This window comes from Polyodon spathula, chromosome 3, assembly GCF_017654505.1.
Source record: "Polyodon spathula isolate WHYD16114869_AA chromosome 3, ASM1765450v1, whole genome shotgun sequence".
NCBI classification, from domain to species: Eukaryota; Metazoa; Chordata; class Actinopteri; order Acipenseriformes; family Polyodontidae; genus Polyodon; species Polyodon spathula.
This window is the reverse complement of record NC_054536.1, coordinates 50,148,761-50,161,318: the sequence shown is the minus strand read 5'-3', so window position 1 is coordinate 50,161,318 and position 12,558 is coordinate 50,148,761. Positions and strand designations below refer to the sequence as shown.

Sequence of the window (12,558 nt, the reverse complement as noted above, 5' to 3'; positions counted from 1 at the left end):
GAATATAGATGATAAAAAATTGAATTGTTCAATAGTACCTCAGATTTTGATCTTTCCATTACTGATTTCTCTGTAAAGTACACCCATTCCTTATCAGCACAGTATTTATATTCAAAGCTATACTAATCAATCTGTCTTGCAAACCAGGATTTACACAACTTGAATAAAAAAGTATGATGGTGGGAAAAGATGCAGTGGATCAGAAAGAAGGAATTATGTTGATTTACTAAGCTGAAGCAACAGTCTGTTTATTTTTAGTTCCAGGTGAGCCATACAGTAAATGTTAGTAGACTTATCTACATGGTCCCAGGGGGATATTAAGTACAATGGCAATAAATCTATATATTAGAAAACCACAGTGTTGTTGTGGTGATAAAACATTTGTATGCTGCTGTGACAGGCTGGTGAGTGGATAGAGGCCCAGAGACAGTCTGCAGTTCAAAAAAATACTAATTTTATTATAAATAACACAAAATAAAAGTGCACAAGGGCATAATAAAGGGATTTAAACACAAAAAAAAGCAATACAAAAAACAAACTTACAAAAATAAAGGTTTCCAGGCTGGGCAATGCCTTCACTGGATTTAGCAAAAATATTTTCTCATTAATGCCCATACTAGGATCCAAAGTATTATACAAATTCCATTAAAAAAAAAAAAAAAGTCTAATTCCATGGGTACATTCCATCACCCCTCTGCCCTGTTCTTAAACATATCATTGTCATATACTCAAGCAAGCCATTCCAATTGAGGAAGGACAAGTGAGGCTTGGATAAGCATGTCACTTTTCAATTTGGGATCAACTACACAATTAAACATGTTTGAAAGCTCCAGAATGCCTTATGTTTACATAAAGCCTTATGTTTTACTTTGCATGTCAAATCACTTGTAGAGCTTGCAGACTTGTTAAAGATACCCTGCAAGAGGCATCACTTCATTGAAATCAGGGGAAAAAACATGTATTAGACATAATAGCTGGTTACAACTGGTTTTACCTTAGAAAGGGAATGAGATCTATTCTTTTGATCTAAACAGTGGTGGGGCTAAAAACAGCACTCTTTGTATATTAGGACTAAACCTGTCATTTTCATTTGCATGACAAAAAAGCACTCAAGAGACTTAAATACACTAATGTTGAAATTGGTTTTATCAAAGTCCTCTTCTTTGAAGGTTAATTCATTTTTATTCCTTTTGTTTAAAGTATTTGAAAATATTTAATGATATTCTTTAGCTTCTGCCAATCCAAATAGGTACTAATGGTTTGGTTTTATAGTTGACAAAATGATGTATCGATGACATTATACCATAGGCCTACTTCTCAAACGAAAATCCTAACAACTATATTTTTCTGTAGGGCTACTGCACAGATGATTTATTGTTTCTATTGCAAATGTAATTAGATATTTGCAAAATACGATATGTATGTTAAGGTAAATGCAGTCTCAATGCATTTGGCTTGAACAGCAATGGCTGCGGTATATTACCCGCAATATTGTAGCACCCACTACTATATTATGTATTGATTTCATTTTCGGGGGTGTATTATTATAACTATTGCTTGTGTGTCCTGCATCGCAGTATAACATTTACCATATACTTTTAATTTAATAAGAAGAAAGTTATCGAGTTATTCAAATAATACAACATATATAACATATAACCTATAAAATATACAACATTCGCTAATCAACATGCATTCAGTGCTTGCTGTACTGTGGTTTTCAAAAATGCAGATTTTAGAGGTGAAAACACAAATAAAGCTAGAAAAAGCTATAAAGAGCTAGAAAATAAGAACAAGCATTTAGAAACGTGTGTTTCTTACAGCGCTGCACAGAATGAAACGCTGAAAAATAAATGTGTATTTTTTAACTTCGTTTACCTTCACCGCGTTAATGCATTTTGCTACTATGTGTGTGGCTGTTGTCAAATCTTTGTTTTCTCTTCTCAATCTGCTCAATTGGGTGAGACGTGCCTTGTTTGTCAAGCCTATATTGCGCAAGCGTGATCCATTCTGAGCCCAGTGAAGTGCTCTGATATAGGATGGGATCCCACTGTGCTCTGCTATCTTTGCCCTGTTTCTATGTCTGTGTAAACCGGGATACTGCATATCATCTGCTTGTTGTGCTCAATCCAAAGGAAATCTACAGCGCGTACACCTCGTTGGTTACTTTTTCCCCCGGACAACAAGAATCAACCTGTGGGTGGTGGTGGCATCAGGATGTTATATTTGTGGCTCTGCCTGGAAAAACGTTGTTTTCACTGAAGCCATTAAAATCTAAGGCGCTTTAATCTAAACGCCTCCCCTCCAAGCAGCATTTATGAAAGGGGGCGGGGGACACAGACAAAGTGGCCAAGAGAATTGATTTCGGTTTATGAATGGCAGTGACATGGAGGAAATTCCGTTTCAGAAAGTCAAAACCAGGAGGAAGAAAGGCCACTGTCCCCTTAGATCCCCTTTACATGATATCGCCTGCGAGGACGAGTTTGATTGCAAAGAGCTGGAATCTCTTTTCCAGAATTACAACCTGAAATTGGAGCAAACCGCGACTCTAAAAGCACTAGCCGTTTTGATCATAATGACTTCAACTTTGGCCCTGGTGGAACTGATGTCTGGCCCCAGTTTGACCATTTCCAAAGGGTCCCATCCACTTCACTGCATTATTTTCGTGTCACTTTTCATCGTCACCAATGTCAAATACTTGCAGGTGACCCAACTGCAGCAAATCGTCAAGCTGACCTTGCTCTTTAGCTTTACTTTTTCTTTCTTGTGCTGTCCATTTTCACTTGAAGCATATGGTTTGGAGTCACCGACCTCCCCAGAGAAGGGGATGTGGCAGTTAATGTTAATGACATTTGTCGCATATTCCTTACTACCAGTGCGGACTTTAATGGCCATAATATTTGGATTTATGGTATCTGTATCTCATATCATTGTCACCGCAACATCTGTCACTGCCGAAAGACAGCGACTGTGGAGAACAGTAAGTACCGCTATCATTGTATGTACATTACCAGCAAAGTATCAGTATCAGTATTCTTTTTTTTTCTTTAATTGTCAACCACCTTTTGCCAAAGCGTTGTCAAATTGTACAAAGTAATAAAGTGACTCCAACTCACGAGAAGGACAGCGTACAAGTCATGTGCTTTTGAAAAATATCGGCTTTATTTTCCTGTTTTACAATTTTCAATAAATAATATAGTATCCTTCAAATTTATCGGACAGATAAAGTAAAATACATTGTAAAGTAGCATATGTGAATTGCATGAAGCTTCTACTCTACTAGAGAAACATATTAGCAAAGAAAGAAATGTAATGCAAAGTTCGCTTTCTAGTATTTAAAAACTATAGATTTAAATGTAAAACTTAAATCATGGATTAACTAAAGGCATTAAAAAAAAAAAAAAAAAAAAAAAGAAAATCCCAAGAAATCACCTGCAAATCAAAATCCTCAAAAGTTGAATACACAGTCTGCTATCAAATTATTATAATTTACATTGAACCTTATAATGCATCGGTAAACGAAAAGATTAGTTATACGCTATTGTAAAATACAAATGCTGTCTTTTTTTAAGTTAATTGTAATTACAGAGAAGCAGGTTCTGACGTATTGAACCAAATTCAAATATTGTATTGACTGACGGTCATGGCCGCTAGTGTACACACATTAGTAATCTTGGTACGAAACAAAATTGATACATAAAAGTAAATTGGTCAAAAATACTTCAGCTCGATTAGGGAACTCAACCATTCAACTCCAATATCTGATTTAAGAATCGGGATTACCATACATTTTACAAATTCCATGCCTGCACTATAAAGTCAGATTAATTGATGTTCCACCATCATTAAAAATACAATTTCAGAATAATAGAAAGTGAATAGTACAGGTTTTACCCCTGGAAAGGCCATCCTGCAGGAAACAATATTTTTTTTGTGTGTGTGTTTGTTTTGTTTTTGTTTGTTCTTTTGTTTTTTTTTTTCTTTACAGAGTTCAACAAGCCACCTGACCCTCTTTTTAATGAGAAGCACAGTGAATAAACCCCAGTAGACTATGCTAAAGGTTAATAACCTTGTGTATATCCAAGCTTTTTAAAAAAAAAAAAATTAAAATACTTACTTAACCTCTTTTAAGGTTGACTGTTTGCAAGTTCTTTAGTGGGTGTACTGTTAAGAAAACAGTATTAGAATAGTTAATATAAATTGGAGAGATACAGTGGCTGGACAAAGCATTTCAAACGCCTGGCATAACAAAGTCATTAGAGTGTTGGCTCACTATGGGTAATACCAGAGGTGTGCTGGTTCATTCTACAGCTCTGTTTTGGAATTATACTTAAACGTGGAGCAATGATTACCCCCATTCATTCCTTCAGCATAGAAATGTAAGAAGAGACATTTGCAATCTTTCTAATGTTTTCCAAACCTTCTATCTTATGAGAAATTAAGCGTGAATGGTTATTTTGACACAAGCATATATATATATATATATATATATATATATATATATATATATATATATATATATATATATATATATATATATATATATAAAGAGAGGCAAGAGCAAACCTGTTATCATGTAGTATCCTACAGAAAATATGCAGGTTTTATGGATCTTGTATTGAATTTTATTTTACCACATACATTAATCATAGTGACCTTCATGATTCGGTTTTCCAGTAGCCTAGCTATTAAATATAAGACTTTTTTCTGACAGCTATAATGGAAATACTGCATTTTTGTAAGAAAGATCAATACTGAATGTAAATAAAATATACTATTAGGCTTCAAATTGTAATAATGTGAAGTCTATAAACATAAGAATTGTGAATTATGATTGTATTTAAATTTAATAGCACATAATCATTAGATAATCTGTAAATATGTAAATTCCATTCATTGACTGTAATTGTAAGCTATTTTCCCTCTGAAAAGTGTAATTTGCCTGAATGTATTTTAGCTGAAAGGCACATTATGATTTCTGTTTTTCTGTGTAAATTACTTTTTGTGTTATGATTATGAAATCTCAATTAGACAGGTCTAATCTAACAAGACAAAGTCATCTGTCATGTACTGTTTAATACGAGGTGAAACTAAATTAAATGTACCAATGGCATACTAAATGGTGGAGAGGTCTATATACATGCAATATGAACAGGTCCTACTGATACTGTAGCTACGAAAAAATATTTTGTTGGTTGAACACCAAGATCAGCGTTGTATTTTTTACACCATAAATAATAAGTAGTAAGGATATTTATAGACCCATTTAAAAGGCTTTCAATGAGACAATGATTTAGAGTCTTACAAAACCTGAAATCTCACATCTTTAATCTTGTGGCAATAAAATTTATGGTATCATAGGTAGGATCTTAGAATCCAGGAAAACTGTACGACATGATTAAAGTGTCAGGCAACAACATGCCAATCATACCATACATTTGTTTACTTTTGCTGTACTTGAAATATTTTGCTGTACTTGAAATGGTGCGCACTATTCATTACTTACAATGAAAACAATATACTGAAGCCCTACAGTAATGCTGTTACCAATAGACATTTTACATGTATAAGGTTAAAACCAAAAATGTGCCAAGTTACAGTATGGGGAATATATTACATTGTAAGAATTGTATATCCAAATGTGACATTATTTGGTTCTATGCCTTTTCACATTATTAATGACTGACCACATAATTTATGGAAGATGAAAAACACTTATTAATGTGCTTTACAGATACGATGTTTTACTCCATCTAGCAGCAAAACCATACAAGAGTTCATGGATCATTAAATGTGTTCTTTATTATAGAAAGGTTTGGATACAGAATCAATGCATTTGCCGTGGGTAGATCTCAGTTGGGGTTATCAAGTTTCACCCTTCCCTTTACCTATTCATAAACTACTAAAAAGTATGGTTGTGTTGCATTAGCCTTTGTGCTCATGTGGTCTGGGGATGTAAAATGGTTGGGTGCCTCGTTGCGCCACGGGGGCTGGTCAGGCGCAAGACAAGGGCAGTTGGAGACCAGACACATTGAACTCTCATAACCAGGGTTCAGTAGCTTAGTATCATTCACTTCTTTGTGAAAAGAGCTAATCTGCTGGAGTGAGTATTGAGGTACAGTGCTGATGTTGGATTGCAATTGGGCAATTGGGCATTTCAAAACCAATAATGCCTTTTAAAATGTTTTGGGGAGGGGGGGGCACAATAATGAAGAACAGATCCTTAGAAATTAACTAACCATTAACAAAAAAATATAGGATGATAGTAACCTAGTGGGGGGGGGTAAATTAAATTTAAATTTTATTTCGTACGTATTACATAATTGTATGTAGTACTATATATATATATATATATATATATATATATATATATATATATATATATATATATATACTATTTATTATTTTTTTTTTTATTTTATTTTTATTTTTATTTTACAGCTTGTAGCCAATGCTGTCCTTTTTGCCAGTGTAAATCTGTCTGGAGTGTTTGTGAGGATTCTGACAGAAAGAACTCAGAGAAAAACCTTTCTTCAGACCAGAAACTGCATAGAGGAGAGGCTGAGACTGGAGGACGAGAATGAGAAGCAGGTCAGTGAAAACCAGAAAAATACTTACTGATACAGTGGTTAGACAAAAAATGTCCTTTTTACTTTCTTATTAATAGGTTGTCCCTCAAATAACTTTTTCATTTGTGATGAAGATTTCCACTCCAACTTTTCTAAGGAATCAGTGACATTAATCACCTAGTTAATGTACATAGCCATTAGTATCCAAAATCTCAATATTTAGAATATGTATTCCAGAAAGGTAAATAGCATATTCAGCATATGAAGGGCCTTATTCAGTATATAATATGATACTGCACATGGGCTATACTAGAGGAATATGAAGCCATGTAAACACATATTCTAAATATGAGGCTAAATTAACAATAAGCAAAGTGTACACTACACTGTCTATAAGCTAATTTTGGCTGGAAGATGAAAGGTTATTTTTATTAGGGATTTTCAGATATTTAGACTCTTTCAACAGCTTGACCAAAAAACAATACACATTTTAAAATAAATTAGAATATTAAGTGTGTCTTTTACACTTGCAAATTACCTGGAGGTTATACATACATTATACATTTACTAACAAAAAAAAATAAAAATAAAAATCAGCATTCGTTTATTACAACGGAGGATGTAGCTACGAAAACACCCAAGTAGAAACTTATAGTAGGCCTATAGGCCTATAAAGTAGCCTTTTCATTTTATAATAGCAGTAAGTTGCATTCTTATGTCCATATATAACATGACTGGCATTTGAAGATATTTACACTGATGGAACATTTCACTCCCACTGAGTCTCATGAACCTAAATCACTTTTTTTTATTGCAACATACATTAAGATGCAAATGGTTACTTACCATAACCCTGTTTAACTGAAAGAGAAGAAGACCACCAACCAATGCTTTTGGGATATGCCTTCTTTAGATAGGTATTCACTGAGCATTTTATGTCAGAGCTGCTGAGAGGCCCCTCCGTCTAGTTACGTCCTCGGTAGTAGTCGCGCCACGGAGCACAGATAGCTGCAGTACAAATGTCAGTCAATGAGGAACCTCGAAAGAGAGCCCATGACACAGCCACACCTCTGGCAGAGTGCGCGGCCACTCTCCCAGGTGGGGGTGGGCCGGTATTATTGTACGCAGTCGATATTGTGTCCACAATCCAGTGACCAGTTGCTGCTTCGAAAGGGCTTGACCCAGGGTCATTTCACCATAGTAAACGAAGAGCTGGTCAGACTGACGCAGTGCTTTCGTTCTATCCACATAACCTCTCAATGCCCTCACTGGGCAGAAGGAATTAAGTTTCCTATCATCCTATGAGTCAAAGGGAGGGGGATGAACGGCCACTAGTTCCACTGATTGTTTCAAGTGGAAAGCCGTAATCACCTTAGGTAGGAATGCAGTGTCTATAGCCTGTGCCCTTTATTCCAAACATGCACACAGGAACTGTGCGCATACAGAGCCTGCAGCTCACTGACCCGCTTAGCGGATGTAATGGCCAATAAAAAGGCTGTCATCATAGAGAGATATTTCAGCACTATGAAATGTATAGGCTTAAACGGGGCCTTAGTGAGAGCCTACAATACACATCCAGACTCCACTAGGGGATGACGTCCTTTCTAGGGGGATGCAGCTGCTAAGCACCCTTTAAAAACAGGTCGACAGAATATGGGCGCCCAGGGATACTGAGTCCATATGGACGTGGCATGCAGATATAGCTCCAGGTACACTTTCAGCATAGAGGTGGGTCTGCCCGCCTTTAGCAAATCTTGCAGAAACTGTAAAATAATTGCTATGGGGTAGTAGATCTGGTCATGGCCTCTGGCCATACACTGCTTTTAAAAATACTTCCACTTGTAAGCATATCGTGCTGTTGAGGAGGAAGCATTCTGCAGTCTGCTAATGACCACATCTGAGAGCCCTAAGGCGGACAGACGGTCCCCTTCAGGGGCCAGATCCACAGCTGGAGTCTGCCTCGTTCTGGGTGCTAGAGGATGCCTTGCACCTGAATGAGGAATTCCTTGCGCAGTGGGATCTCCCAGGGCTGGTTCTGCAGCAGGTTTGAAAACCAGATTCTCCTGGGCCATCTGGGGCCACCTGGAGAATTGACGCTTTTTCTCTCCTGACCATCTCGAGGAAGGCAGGGAGCAGAGGTATTGGCAGAGCTCCAGCATATTTATATGCATGGATGTCCATTGGCCTGTCCAGGACCCACTGACTCCTCTGCCTGCCCAGAGCACCCCAACCCAGGTTGGTTGGATGCGTCTGTCATCACCACTTGACCTCACCAGAGTGGGGCTTCCCAGCTTAGGCAAGACAGAGTCAGCCGACGGTGTCTGTCTCGCTTGGGGCATAGCGAGGGCCGGCGTAACCATATAGGCAGAACAGGCGGCCACCTAGGGTGGCAAATCGAAGTGGGCAGCAAAAAACGGTACATAATTACATATTATATTTCACATTTCTTGTTCTGCAAAGCTTACTGCTGATGTTACAGAACCATATCATGAGCAGTGGTGTAGTCCTAAATCTCAAAGTAAGGGAATATGGGGGGGGGGGGGGGGGGGGGGGGGGGCGGCATTATTGGATTTTATTTAATTACCCTGACAATGATTCTTATAAAGGACGTGGCTATTACAGGAAAATTGAAATATTTTACTGATTTTATATCTCTGAAATTCTCTGATTACTGTCCTGCAAATCGCTAGATTTGTAACTAGTTGCTTTTGACAAGAAATCTCACCATTAGTCAGCCATTAAAGTCAATGGATTTGATGAGAAATTTGCTAAATTGGCAACACTGCCTGAAGGCGCCGAAAAAAATATTTTATTTACCCACAGCTTATTATTTCCTTGACACAACAAGGAAATCGCTTAATCTGTGCCCAGGCATTGAGATTAAAGCGGTTGCATGCCATTAAAGATTCAAGTAAAGATTCTTTAATTATTTAAAGTTAATTCTGAAGTCAAGGACCTGCCTATAGAAAAAAGTACCGGAGGATTTACTGTGCACGATTATATGATCACTAACCTACCCATTAGATACCAGTTTTATAGTAGTTAAGGAATGGAATATGATACTACACAAATAAGGTACAATTAAAATACAATGTGTTTGAAGTAACCTATGTATCCTGTATCAATTGTCATTTATAACTCTAAGCTCATGCATTGGGGTAGAATCCATTGATCAAGAATATTGTCTGTAGAACTGATAGTAGATGTCACAACCGTTTGTAACCAGAGTGATGGTTGTATATAGTTGTATATAGTTTTGTGACAATGTTAAAAAAAAAAAACAATATATATATATATATATATATATATATATATATATATATATATATATATATATATATATATATATATATACACACAGTACTGTGCAAAAGTTTTAGGCAGGTGTGAAAAAATGTTGTAAAGTAAGAATGCTTTCAAAAATAGACATGTTAATAGATTATATTTATCAATTAACTAAATGCAAAGTGAGTGAACAGAAGAAAAATCTACATCAAATCCATATTTGGTGTGACCACACTTTGCCTTCAAAACAGCATCAATTCTCCTAGGTACACTTGCACAAAGTCAGGGATTTTGTAGGCATTTAGTCATGTGTATGATTAAACAATTATACCAAACAGGTGCTAATGATCATCAATTCAATATGTAGGTTGAAACACAATCATTAACTGAAACAGAAACAGCTGTGTAGGAGGAATAAAACTGGGTGAGGAACAGCCAAACTCAGCTAACAAAGTGAGGTTGCTGAAGACAGTTTACTGTCAAAAGTCATACACCATGGCAAGACTGAGCACAGCTACAAGACACAAAGTAGTTATACTGCATCAGCAAGGTCTCTCCCAGGCAGAAATTTCAAGGCAGACAGGGGTTTCCAGATGTGCTGTCCAAGCTCTTTTGAAGAAGCCCAAAGAAACAGGCCACGTTGAGGACCATAGACGCGGTGGTTGGCCGAGGAAACTTACTGCAGCAGATGAAAGACACATCATGCTTACTTCCCTTCACAATCGGAAGATGTCCAGCAATACCATCAGCTCAGAATTGTCAGAAAACAGTGGATCCCTAGTACACCCATCTAATGTCTGGAGAAGTCTGGTCACAAGTGGCTTTCATGGAAGACTTGAGGCCAAAAAGCCATAACTCTGACGTGGAAACAAGGCCAAGTGACTCAACTATGCACGAAAACACAGGAACTCGGGTGCAGAAAAATGGCAGCAGGTACTCTGGACTGATGAGTCAAAATTTGAAATATTTGGCTGTAGCAGAAGGCAGTTTGTTCACCGAAGGGCCGGAGAGCGGTACACGAATGAGTGTTTGCAGGCAACAGCGAAGTATGGTGGAGGTTCCTTGCAAGTTTGGGGCTGCATTTCTGCAAATGGAGTTGGAGATTTGGTCAGAATTAATGGTCTCCTCAATACTGAGAAGTACAGGCAGATACTCATCCATCATGCAATACCATCAGGGAGGCATCTGATTGGCCCCAAATTTATTCTGCAGCGTGACAACACCCCAAACATACAACGAAAGTCATTAAGAACTATCTTCATTATAAAGAAGAACAAGGAGTCCTGGAAGTGACGGTATAGCCCCCACAGAGCCCTGATCTCAACATCACCGAGTCTGTCTGGGATTACATGAAGAAAGAGAAGCAACTGAGGCTGCCTAAATCCACAGAAGAACTGTGGTTAGTTCTCCAAGGTGTTTGGGCCAACCTACCCGCCGAGTTCCTTCAAAAACTGTGTGCAAGTGTACCTAGAAGAATTGATGTGGTTTTGAAGGCAAAGGGTGATCACACCAAATATGGATTTGATGTAGATTTTTCTTCTGTTCACTCACTTTGCATTTAATTAATTGATAAATGTAATCTATTAACACGTCTATTTTTGAAAGCATTCTTACTTTACAGAATTTTTTCACATCTGCCTAAAACTTTTGCACAGTACTGTATACATTTATATACAGTGCCTTGCAAAAGTATTCAGAGCCTTGACCAATTCTCTCATATTACCGAATTACAAATGGTACATTGAAATTTCGTTCTGTTTGATATTTTATTTTTAAACACTGAAACTCAGAATCAATTATTGTAAGGTGACATTGGTTTTATGTTGGGAAATATTTTCCTCATCTACAGTTTAATGTTTCGCTTATTTTTCAGTATGTTCTTTTACTGTCAGCGTGAACATGTACCTCAATGCAGCAGTAATTGCAGCGCTATGCATCCTCTGCCTCATCTGAGCTACTTCTGCTATGTTTGATTTTTATATACTTGTTTTCTCCCCAATCCTCATACACTTAATGTGTACAAAATGAGATACAACTGCACAAAAACAATTACACAATAAGATAGCTACTGTAAAAGTAATAAAAACAAAACAAAACAAACAAAAAAAAACATCCAATACTGCAACTCACTGGAACAATATGCTCCAGTGTGGATGCTGCCTTTCAGTTTTATTTTAAATTTTACTTTTTTGCAAAAGTTCTGCACTGTCCTACAATTTGCTTAAAGAGCTATTTAGCTAATTTCCTTTCCCATTAACACTTCATAATTACTAGAAGTGATGTATTAGGTATTGTTGCTGATGTGTTACTGAAGCAGCAGTATATTCACAGGAACACAACATATGAGTAATAGTATAGACCTTAGAATCCTAATCTGTTTTTTTCTTTAGGAGCGACTTCTAATGAGTCTTCTGCCCAGAAATGTGGCAATGGAGATGAAGGAAGACTTTTTAAAACCTCCTGAAAGGATTTTTCACAAGATCTATATTCAGAGGCATGACAATGTCAGGTAAGAGCACACCTATCCTGCTGGTGTTTCCTTAGAGGTTCATTTTTGACCCCTTGTGGCAAAGTGCCTTGCAGTGTAGAGGTGTAGAGGTGATGCAGTGCTCAAACAATGACAACAAACAGTGTTCACGGTCCAAACAGTTTCTTTAATTTGTTTTCACAGTTTGGCACCGTTAAATAATAATACTGGCAACTA

At 37.0% G+C, this 12,558-nt stretch overlaps 1 protein-coding gene across 1 annotated transcript in view; it reads left to right on the top strand.

The window, feature by feature from the left end:
• Nucleotides 1-2,030: 2,030 nt before the first annotated feature.
• LOC121313146 (adenylate cyclase type 1-like) overlaps nt 2,031-12,558 on the top strand; it is a 157,950-nt gene continuing 147,422 nt past the window's right edge. The window contains exons 1-3 of the mRNA XM_041245361.1: nt 2,031-2,980; nt 6,442-6,591; nt 12,245-12,363. Coding sequence (XP_041101295.1) covers nt 2,372-2,980; nt 6,442-6,591; nt 12,245-12,363 — 878 coding nt within the window. The 5' untranslated portion in view covers nt 2,031-2,371. The remainder of the gene's footprint in view (nt 2,981-6,441; nt 6,592-12,244; nt 12,364-12,558) is intronic.